Genomic DNA, 11,781 nt, shown 5'->3' on the forward strand with positions numbered 1-11,781 from the left:
AGAGTAGAAGAACTAGACAGAGGTCTTCAGGAGGGAGGATGACTGCTGCTGTAATAATCCTGTATGTTCTGATTATTTCTACTCTTTTATTATTGGCAGTTTATGTATTATTCTTGTTACATTTTATTATAGAGCTGCTCTGCCTCCGGTATTTCGTTGAATTGTATTCAATGTAATGACAAATAAACACAACCTAAATTCCGTTGTTCATTGCATCTCTGAATTGGCCATGTATGTGTTAAGTACATGTTCATGAAAGGTAAAGTGACTGCCCAGATCTGAGAACAGTTGAAGCTGGATATTCAAAATAAAGTTTAAGACAGCCTTTTCACCTTGCGTTTAGTGCCTTTTTCCTTCAATGTTTTTTCATTTTGTTCATCCATGTCTGTCCATTTAATTGTATTGGTCCAAAATCCACCATTAACACATGATAATGTGTCCAACTATCAATTCTCAGTCCAAGTTACAGTTTATGTCTAAGATTTCATACATCACCATAAACTGTACAGTGCACATAAATGCAATGGGTTTTAGTAGGCAGTATCCATAGCAATGGGGTCAGTATCGGATAGCTTGTTTTGTTTCTGCTTTTGGACAGGAGAACGCCTTCGTACCCAAACTAAATATAACCGTGACTCCCCCGCCACCACCGCCCCCCATTAACACAGACAAACACCAGGCTCAATAAATAACCAGCCAATTTTATTGACTTCACAGTTCACAGCTCACAGCTGCTTATGAGTCAGGCCTGGGTTATGACAGACATCAACCTAAGACCAATCAGAAGTGGCTCCGCCCCACTCAGAAGCCTGGGCGGTGGGGGCAGCTGACCAATCCTCAGTGGCTGTCTGGGCACTCCAGTCCTCTGTTGAGACAGGAGTGTGTGTGTGTGAACATACAACCAAACTGGAACATGTAAAATAGTAATAAAACAATATATACCTGTAACTATAATAACGATGATTAATAATGATATAAATAACTTACCGGCAAAGCCTTCAGCAGGGGTTGGGGCCTTGGCTGGGGCAGCAGCTGAGAGCAACAAGAGAAACAGGTTTAGCAAGTGATCAGTTTCATTTCATATTTTCAGTTAAAAAAACAAACATAACAGGTGTCACAACTGACATCCTGCCAGGTTTGATGCATGTTGTTCCGCCACGGATTGAGATTGTACAGCATGTTTAAGACAGTCACCGGTGGGTGAGGTGGCAATCTCACTCTGCCCTTCATCGACAACTCACACAGCCACTAACCAGACCAAGCAAGTGCTTTTTTGAAGGGGTGGCCAATAACAACTGACCTAAAGATCACTAAGACACCCAAGCAACTAGTCCCTCGCGGCGGTGCGACCCCCACAGGGTAACTTACGGGGTTCCTTACCCTCAACGCCCGCAGGGAACTGTTGGATGGGCACGGAGGGGACCTGGACGCCCTCCGACCAGTCGGCCACCTCGGGCTGGGCGAAGTCGGCGGCCGGGGCGGTCCACTCGCCCTGGAAGTCCTCCTTGCCGACGGCCTTCTCTGCCGCGGCCAGCTCCTCCTTCTCGATCTGAAACAGGGACAGGAGGCTGTTAAGGCAACGTGATGCGTTACCCGTGACGACAAGCTTTCCATTAAGACCTCCGGAAACACATACATTATTATTCTCCACTGGAGCTGATCTAATTCAATGTGACGCAGGCGTAATCGCTCTCCTCTGTGGTAAATATAATGCCGACAGACAGAAATACTTTCTGGGGCAGCATAGCAGCTGGGAACAAGAGTGATCGTATACTTAACCCATTTCATATGTTCAGTTTAAAAACAAACGAACAAACACACACCTGGTGTCACGGCTAACATTCTAAACTGCCAGGTTTGAGTGTTGTTCCATCACGGATTGAGATTGTACAGCATGTGTAAGACTGCCAACTCACCCACCAGTGATGAGCTCACTCTGCCCTTCATCGACAACTCACACAGCCACTGACCAGACCAAGCAAGTGCTTTTTTGAAGGAGTGTTTGTGCATGTGGGGGGGGGTTCACCATAGTAGCCCTGCGTGTGTGTGCGTATGTGTACATAGCAGTAGCCCACGTGTGTGTGTGTGTGTGTGTGTGCGCGTACATACTCACAGCAGTGTACACACAGCAGTAGCCCAGTGTGTGTGTGTGTGTGTGTACAGAGCAGTAGCCCAGTTTGTGTGTGTGTTTGTGTACACAGCAGTAGGCCAGTTTGTGTATGCGTGGGGGTGTCACCTCCTCGGGGTCTCTGTAGAAGAAGAGGTCAGGCATGACCTCCCAGGGGTGCTCCCTGGAGATGGTGCCCCTCATCCTCAGCACCTCCCTGGCCAGCATCCACCACATCAGCCCCACAGAGTGGTGCCCCTGGAACACAGGAGAAACCCCGCACGTTAGCTTACAAGACACACACACAGACGTTTAAATGACAGCCATTTAGCAGACGCTTTTATACAAAGCGACTTAGAATTAAGAGATCTCAGAGAGCCTGGAGTAATGTAGGGCTAAGTGCCTTAATCAAGGGAAGACTAGTGGTGGTGTTCCCAGGTCTTACTCAAAGGAACACTAGTGGTGGTGTTCCCAGGTGGGGTTTGAACTCATGACCTTCTGATCACCAGTCCAACTCCACTATCCACTAGGCCACCACTGCCCAGACAAAGGTCATTCACAGGACGCAGAATCACGCTCTGACGTCCTTGGTGCGGCAGGCATGTAAACATTCTTCCCCCCCCCCCCCGGCTTCACGCACAATGGAGACAATGGAGGAACACAACACAGCGGGACAACACTAGGCAGTGTACGGGCAAAATGTTCACATTCTCACGCACGGGGAATGCATGCATACAGGCAGGCACACACACACACAGAGTGTGAATGCCCCGTGGGGAATGTGCAGCACTATGAGGCTCAGTTATTGTCAGAGCACGTAAACAGAATTAGTGGGTGGGATTAGATGTTACCATGCCAACCAGAGAGGGTGTGTTGTTTTAAAGAATGTTGTTTTGGGAGGGGTGGGGTATTATCATAAAAACACACTCTTATCTACCCCCATTAAAGTACAGGTCATGATGCGTGTTGTGTAAGTGTGGCGCAGGTTACTATCAAACTCCAGTCATTGGGCGGGAAGCCCTTCTGGTGTTAGCGAATCCTGGCCGAGTCTCTCTGGCACACTTCCGACACCCGAACACCGACCACACGGTGCCAGGCTTTAAATGTGTGCTGTACGGACTACAACTCCCATCATGCAACTCACGGGAGAGTAGAAGGTTTTATTACATCCTCCCAACATTTAAACAGGCCCTCAAAACCCACCTCTTCAAGCTCGCCTTCATTAGTTAACCCTCCCCCCTCCCATGTGTCCCCAGCACTACCTTAATTAGGCCCCTATACTTTTTTATTTATTTCTTGTTTATTTTTATTATTACTACTCAATCTTTTCAGTTTGTAAAGCTTATTTGAGTGTCTAGAAAAGCGCTATATAAGTCTAATGTATTATTATGACATTATCATTGATCTGCCAGGCAATCAACTTGTCAGTCAATTGTTGGAATTTGGTCTTTTTTTGCTCTAGGGTCAGCCATAGTCAGCACCCCTACAGCAATTAGGGGTTAACTGCCTGGCTCAAAGGCACATGCAGTTCCTTCCTAGTAGCCAGGTTAAGCTTGTAAACAACAATAGATAAGTCACACTTGTTTGTGTTTCTTTGCGTGAACATCAGGGATCATTCAACTGTTCCTCAGCAGTATTGAGTGTCTGAGTTTCTGAGTGTCTGTGTCATACCTTGTTGTTGCAGGGGATGGCGATGTCCACGTATCTGAGCGGGGAGTCGGTGTTGCACAGAGCGATGGTGGGGATGTTGACGTAGGACGCCTCCGTCAGGGGCTGGTGGTCGGCCCGGGGGTCCGTCACGATCAGGAGGCGGGGCTCGCGGAACGCCGCCTGGATCTGATTGGTGAACGTCCCCGGGGTGAAGCGACCGTGGAAGGTGGTGGCGCCGGTGGCGGACGCGAACTTCAGCACAGCCCTCTGGGAAGAACCAGGAGAGAAGAAGAATTAATAATAATAATTATAATAGTTTTGTTGCCATGCAATCAACTTGTCAGTCAATTGTTGTTTTGCTCTAGGCACAGGGTCAGCCATAGTCGGTGTTCCTGGAGCAATCAGGGGTTAAGTGCCTTGCTCAAGGGCACACGCAGCTCCCTCCTGAGGCGGGGATCGAGCCAGCGACCTTCCGGTTGCTAGCCGGCCTCTCTAACCTCTAGGCTACTGCTGCTCCCGTAATGTGTGTTAAAGTTACAGCGAGGTTAGGACAACATGAATAACAGCCCTGGGAGACCAAGACGACAGAAGATAGTTAGGCAGCAGGTAGACCAGAGCCCAGTTCTTCCTAGGGGGGATGGGGGGGGCGTGTGCACGAACTACATTGCGTTGTCAGTACTTGGTGGTCTGTACTCCGACAATACAGTTGAATCTTTTATTAGGACTAATATGCATATGTTTTGATCATTTCCATCTGTAATATATACAATTCACCTTGCCTCGACTAGGCGTCCGTCACATAGCCAACGATGGCATTGTGGGCAGGTCAATGGTGACATGTTGTTGTGGCGCAGGTTACTATCAAACTCCAGTCATTGGGCGGGAAGCCCTTCTGGTGTTAGCGAATCCTGGCCGAGTCTCTCTGGCACACTTCCGACACCCGAACACCGACCACACGGTGCCAGGCTTTAAATGTGTGCTGCCCCGTCAATTACAAAATGGACTCCGGCCGGCTTCACGGGCGCAGTTTAAGACTAATCCGAGACTAAACGGCATCCTCAGTGGAGATCCTCCACTGCAAATGTGATTTAATCCTGGACTAGGCTTAAGCCTCGTCTGTGAAACCGGCTCTGGATATGTTCCATATAAAAGACTTACGTCATCTTCAGCTACATGCGTCCTCCTGACTGCGTCCTGGCTAGGTTAACGCAGAGCGCCTCACCTGGCCAGTGTTCCTGGAGGAGATGACACACACGTCGGCGGGGTTCTCGATGGCCACGATGGCCCGGGCCGCCAACAGGAGCTTCTCCCAGGTCTTCTTCAGGTTGATGATGAACACACCTGGGAAGGACCAACGACGAAGGCGTCAAGTCAACTGTTTATGATGAATGTGTTACTAATATAATTATGACAAAAAAGAAATACATTCTCAGTGGCGTCTAGATTGTCTAATAACAAATGAACATTAAGGTTGCAGACTGATTGTGCATCGTTCATGCTTAAGTATACATGTTAGAAAACGGTTTATGTTGGCATTTCCGGGGACATGGCAGCATAAAACGTTGACTTGGTACATGCTGGCATGTCTAACCCTAACCCTACCCCTAACACCTAACCCTACCCGTAGCACCCTAGCACCTAACCCTAATTTTCCCACATGTACCGTATTCCCACATGTACCGCAACACATACATTCCATCACACCCTTCATGCTTTTTTAATCTAGCGGTGGCCTACTGGATAGTAAATTGGACTGGTGATCAGAAGGTCGTGAGGTCAAACGACACCACCACTAATGTGCCCTTGAGTAAGGCACTTAGCCCTAAGTTACTCCCGGGAGACTAATTGTAAATCGCTTTGGATAAAAGCATCTGCTAAATTGCATTTTACATTTTTCTTTTTAAAAGGATAGTGAGCAAGATAATAATAATAATAATAATAATAATTTATTACATTTATATAGCGCTTTTCCAAGGCTCAAAGACGCTGACAATATAGGACACACATGGGGAGACACAAAAACAACAAGTAACAAGAACAAGTAACATGGAACACAGAGTCGGCAAACGGGGAAGGGGGGGGTGGTGTAGAGTCCGGTGTTGATGTTGCTGGGAGCCTCGATGGATGTGGCGGCGGCAGCGGAGAATGCCTGCCTTGGTGGCAGCAGCAGCAGTGAGGCGATGGTTGTGGTTCAGTGAGTGTAGGTGAGACGAGAGAAGGGCAGGGGGAGGTGGGGGGCAGGTGAGATGGCCGGGAGTCCAGGGCAAGACGACAGGCAGTGGACCAGAGCGACAGCGCGGTGCCGCCGTTGCCGTTGTCATCAGTATTGCCAGCCTGGGACCGAACCCGCGCGGCCGGCCAGCCTAGCCGTGCCATGCCAGCGACCAAATCGCGCAGCAGTGAGTGAAGGCTGGGAAGGACCGACACTCACCTGCGGAGATGGCAACCCCCGAACCGGGAGCGGTGGCTACCTCCCGGGACGAGGGTAATAGCACAGCACGGCCAGGCCAGCGATGTCTGAGAGCGGCGCGCAGCAGGTCGGTCGGCAACACAGAGCCGGGGGACAGGAACGGTGAGGCGGTGAGTACTGCAGTCCGGTAGTGAAGGCGGTGAGTACTGCAGTCCGGTAGTGAAGGCGGTGAGTATTGCAGTCCGGTAGTGAAGGCGGTGAGAGGCGGGAGATGGCGGGGGGGAAGGCAGCGGAGGTCGGCGGGACAGGATACAAAAAGGATAAGACAGGATACAAAAAGACAGGATACAAAAAGACAGGAGACAGGACCGGGAAACAGAAGCGGCAGTCACAACGCGGACGCCAGCGTGCTCTGAACCCGGAAAAACAACTACGGGAAACGCAACAGGACAAACAGGACGAGACAGGACGGACACATGCACCGATGGTTCTCGAGCCTAACAGCTCCTTAGGGGGCAGGAGTCTATCTCCTGTTTCCGTAGCGTGAGGCGGCTTGATGTACAAGTACAGTACCCCCCCCTGGACATGACGCTGGTATGTCACAGGGTCTTAACCCCCCCAATCCAGCCCTTAATGCTGAGTGCTAATGTAAGATGTCATTACTCGTGCCGATTTCCTTTATGAGCTCCAGAATGACCAGTTCTATGTAGTTCAAGCTGATCCAACAATACGACAGAAGCATATTTCATCCCAACTACCTTTGTAACATATAAAACAGACTATAACAATATTCTGTGCAAGAACTGGTGCCATGACTAGCATCCTGCCAGGTTTGAATGTTGTTCCATCACGGATTGAGGTTGTACAGCATGTGTAAGTCTGCCACCTCACCCACCTGTGATGATCTCACTCTGCCCTTCATCGACAACTCACACAGCCACTAACCAGACCACGCAAGTGCTTTTTTGAAGGGGTGGCCCTACACTGTTCATGTTCATTCACCTAAACTGTTCAAGGTTGTCGTTACAACTATTCTTCATACTGACATACACAACTGCATTCCTGTAACGTTTTTGAATCCATAACAGGTAGAAAACGACTGTACTTCGCTTCAGGTCGCAGGGTAACTCATCTGAGGGACGGCCGGGGACAACCGGAGATCTCCCGTTCATTACTACTCACCATCGGTCTTCCTCTTGTAGACGTAGTGCTCCATCTGGAAGTCCATGTTGGTGCCTCCCAGATGGGTCCCTGCTGCCAGGAACTTGAGCACATCCTCCTCCTTCATCTGAAGGACATCTAGACCTCCGGACATCGTTACCACTTTTCCTGCGTTACGAATTTAACGGAAAAGCTGGTAGGGGGGGGAGAGAGAGAGGGGGGGAGGGGAGAGAATTTAGGCAAAGTATTAATCGCTGAGTCACTGACTTCCATTGGAATTGAATGTACTGCTGTCTTGTTAGTTGTGTATGCCTAGTGTTGTCTCAGTATGTCGCAAACAGCAGTGTTTCCTCTATATGCATTGATTCGTGGCGGGCCGCAGAAGCATATTTCATCCTAACTACCTTTGTAACAAATAAAACAGACTACAACAATATTCTGTGCATGAACTGGTGCCATGACTAGCATCCTGCCAGGTTCGAATGTTGTTCCATCACGGATTGAGGTTGTACAGCATGTGCAAGACTGCCACCTCACCCACCAGCGATGATCTCACTCTGCCCTTCATCGACAACTCACACAGCCACTAACCAGACCACGCAAGTGCTTTTTTGAAGGGGTGGACGTGGACCTACACTGTTCATTCATCTTAAACTGACCATCCCGCCACTGATGTGAAAAATCCTGGAGGAAACACTGAACAGTAAATGCTCTGGCTACGCGCAGCTGAATAGTATGAATGATCGGAGTTAGTGCTGTTCCCTGTCTAGAAGATAATGCCAGTCATAGTGGTTACTACCTAATGTGAAACATGCAGCACTGGGATTACACATGCTGCGCAATCATGCTGCACGATCTCAATCCGTACCGTATGATCATGCTAGAATGGAGTGTAAACATCACAGATCATCACACTGTCAATGTTGAAACACATCATCAGGCAATCCGTTAATGCGGATCGCCTAACAGACGCGATCCGCCAGCCTAGGTGCAGCAAGCAACGAGCATGGACGGCTTGGCTTCAAGGCCTAGTGAAGAGTCTCATCTACCATTGAAATTAACCGATTCTGCTGCTTTTGTTGACAGCCAATGCAAAGCTTCCTAACAGTCTGTATTAGTGCATTAATAATTGTCTATGCTGTGTTACTACAAGAAAATGCAAAAAGTGTATCTCACCACGAGACAACGCCGTATGGAGTTCTGTTCCTCACGGTAAAAAGAGATCGAGCAGTGGAAGTGACGTGGTGATATACTGAACGATCCTCCAATTCATAGCTTTCATGTGACGTCACAGCATAGTGGAAACGCCCACCTGACGGGCAAAAGGCACTTTTTGCGGGCAAAACCCACGGGCAAAACCCACTTTTTGCGGGTTAATAACTTTGATTTCCCGTGGGTTAGGAAAATAATTCCAACGTGTCCGGAAAGAGGAGGAGCCAGGGAATCCAAAAGTTTTTGAATGGAGTCGATCCTCCACTCCTATCACAGTGGACACAGCAAGGAGCGAATTAGCGGTAGAACTCCCGAACGCCCGGTTGATCGAGTTTCGTATAAAAAGTATATGTTCTCGGGGTGTCAGCGCGGTGTGTAAGGGCTCAAAATGACCGTATACTGATGGTGAATTTAGAGAAATTAAAACTGTGTTTGTAGCACCTCCATAGCCGGTGTTATTCACGGTCAAAGCCGGTCAAGGAGGCACCCTTTGCGGCTTAATAACTTTGATTCTCCGGGGATTACGGTAAAAATTCCAACGTGTTCGGAAAGAGGAGAAACCAGGGAATCGAAAAGTTTTTGAATGGAGTCGATCCTCCACTCCTATCACCGTGGACACAGCAATGAGCGAATTCCCGGGTAGAAATATCCCCTCGACCCGCTGTCAGCGGGAGTTCCGTCCAGCAGCGGTAGAACTCCCGAACGCCCGGTTGATCGAGTTTCGTATTAAACGTATATGTATACAACAACCTGTAGCGAATACCCTGGCAATCTAACAATTATATTAGAGTGTATAATGCATAAACTGGGCATAGTCATGGTCTTTGCTTGGCTGGCTGGTTGGCTGCATTAACCTGTTGTTGTTACTTGTATGTTCATTACGTTACTTCAAATGAATGCCCCCTAAGTCAAATCCATCAACTGAAGATAACTCGTGAGTTTAGAATGAGAAGGTTCTATCTCCGTTTAGAATGATAAGGTTCTATCTCCGTTTAGAATGATAAGGTTCTATCTCTGTTTAGAATTATAAGGTTCTATCTCCGTTTAGAATGAGAAGGTTCTATCTCCGTTTAGAATGATAAGGTTCTATCTCCGTTTAGAATGATAAGGTTCTATCTCCGTTTAGGGTAGTTCAGAGATATTGAGCGTCAAAGTTTTGACATTCCATTATGTTTTGTGAGATGGAACCTTTGTATTGTATTAACCGTTTGCGTCCACTCGCCATGTTGCTATGATACTTTTTGCCCGTCAGGTTGGTGGTTGCTAGGGAAGAAACCACGTGACTGAAAGCTATGAATCGCATTGCGTTTCCGCCGCCGGAAATGGAGATGTAGGTGCAAGGTCCTAAAATAGCCAGTAGATGGCAGTCTAACACAGCTAAGGCTGTGCATGATAGGAAGTTGCCACCTGAGTCAATTTAGGCCAGATATGATTATTTTTTTTAAATTTTTAATATTATTGGATGATCAGATGTTTAGGAGCAGTAATTGGCATCTCTGCTTCCAGAAATCATATGCACGCTATCCAAAGGGAAATACCAGACGTGAAAATGAGGCTGATTATTGGAATTAATTTGATATGGCCAGCTAAACCTGTCAAATGTTGTTTTTTTTGCCATGGCCAGGAAATATATCGTCGTGTAACCTACCTACCCTTCTTCTGTCCTTTGGGTGCTACTTGAAAGGCTGCGAGAGAGAATGTCACTAAGATTGTTTTCCTCTGAAGATGTTAGTTAGAGGCTTTGAATATTTAGGTTTTAGTTGCATCAATAGAGATGCAAATTAAGATTTTTTTCCAAAATATGGATAGGCTACATGTAAAATCCTGCACTGCTTTGGGATTAAACCGATGCTGGCCACTTCACATGTAGAGGATTAGCACACTCAGGAGAAGGAGAAGGGACATGCAAATGAGAACCTTGTGTGAACGATTGGAAACATTCTCCAATCTCCACTGGAATACTGTTTTCCACAAAGCGCACACATGAAACCAACTGTGTGTGTGTGTGTGTCATTGTGTCTGCCCCGAAAAATCAGTATTTCAAGGAGGCGTTTGCCCTAATTTGAAAGGCATCCTTACAGGGATGTGCTGTAGTGGTTAGAAAACGAACACGTGGGGAAACCATGAACACCATGGATAGAATAGATGGGTAAACCCTGAACACCATGGATAGAATAGATGGGTAAGCCCTGAACACCATGGATAACCCTAAGGTGGATAACTGTAAATAACACTGACAAGAAAAGGTCAATAAATCTTATAATAAAAAAGGTGAATACAATGAGTTTACCCTCCACTACATCCTCTGCTCTCCACTAAAGAGACACTTGACAGTCTCAGAATGTGAGAGTGAGGTCACTAATTGGCACAATTGGCACAACCTTAAGGCCAATGCACACGGCGTGCGATTTTGTTGCACGACAACATTCGATTCTCAGCCTGCCTGGTCCGACTTTGGTGGTGTGAATTGAGAATCGAATGTTGTCGTGCGACAATATCGCATCGCACGCCGTGTGCCTTGTCTCATTCAAAACAATGGAATCGAATTCGCGGTGCGCCAAAATCGTGACAATAGTGACAGTCCTTGTGACATCATCAGGCAGACAGCCTAACCGTCAGGGTTGTGTGACTGTTGTCACTCTTCCTCTTCACATTGACCCGTCAGTGGTGGTCCAAGGACACAGGCTCTGTCACCCTCTGTCGTGTCAAGGTAGCACTGGGGAGGCCAGGAGAGGGGGGGGGGGGGTGAGAGGAGGGGAGATGAGGAGGGGAGCTGAGGAGAGGATGGGAGATGAGGAGAGGATGGGAGATGAGGAGAGGATGAGGGAGTGGGGGAGGGGAGCTGAGGATGGGAGATAAGAAGGGTAGTGGAGAGCAGGAAGGGAGGGATGGAGAGATGAGGAGGGAAGGACAGAAGGAGAGCAGGTGAGGAGGAGTGGATAGCAGGTGGGAACAGGAGAAGAGAGCAGAAGTGGAGGAAGAGAAGAGAGCAGAAGTGGAGGAGGAGAGGAGGGCAGGAGAGGAGGGCAGTACAGGACAACAAGATGGGGTTCTGATAGCCTCGAGACTGAGGACCAAAATACTACATTTCTGAGACTCACTACATGCAGAAAGACACCCACAAAGGAGTACAATAACATTATGTTCGGAACCTGGTGATGATTGATGAAGACAAAATTATGCAATGAAGGGACAATGCAATGTGTCATTATGTACAATGTAATCAGTAATTATAATGTAT

At 47.9% G+C, this 11,781-nt stretch overlaps 1 protein-coding gene across 2 annotated transcripts; it reads right to left on the minus strand.

Annotated features, from left to right (window-relative positions):
• Positions 1 to 681: 681 nt before the first annotated feature.
• LOC308151602 (small ribosomal subunit protein uS2) lies at positions 682 to 8,550 on the minus strand. 2 transcript variants are annotated; one of them, XM_080524504.1, is made up of 8 exons: positions 8,505 to 8,550; positions 7,350 to 7,521; positions 4,980 to 5,098; positions 3,779 to 4,024; positions 2,237 to 2,365; positions 1,381 to 1,549; positions 988 to 1,032; positions 682 to 865 (listed from the first exon to the last, which is right to left on the minus strand). In XM_080524504.1, exons 2-8 carry the CDS (start codon positions 7,480 to 7,482, stop codon positions 771 to 773), a joined length of 936 nt encoding a protein of 311 aa, XP_080380630.1. In that variant the 5' UTR covers positions 7,483 to 7,521; positions 8,505 to 8,550; the 3' UTR covers positions 682 to 770. The 2 variants fall into 2 exon arrangements, with proteins under 2 accessions (XP_080380630.1, XP_080380629.1); XM_080524503.1 differs by having other exon boundaries at positions 1,369 to 1,549.
• Between the last annotated feature and the right edge of the window lie 3,231 nt (positions 8,551 to 11,781).

The sequence above is a fragment of the Nansenia antarctica genome, assembly GCF_963989245.1.
Source record: "Nansenia antarctica genome assembly, chromosome: 2".
Taxonomy (NCBI): Eukaryota; Metazoa; Chordata; class Actinopteri; order Argentiniformes; family Microstomatidae; genus Nansenia; species Nansenia antarctica.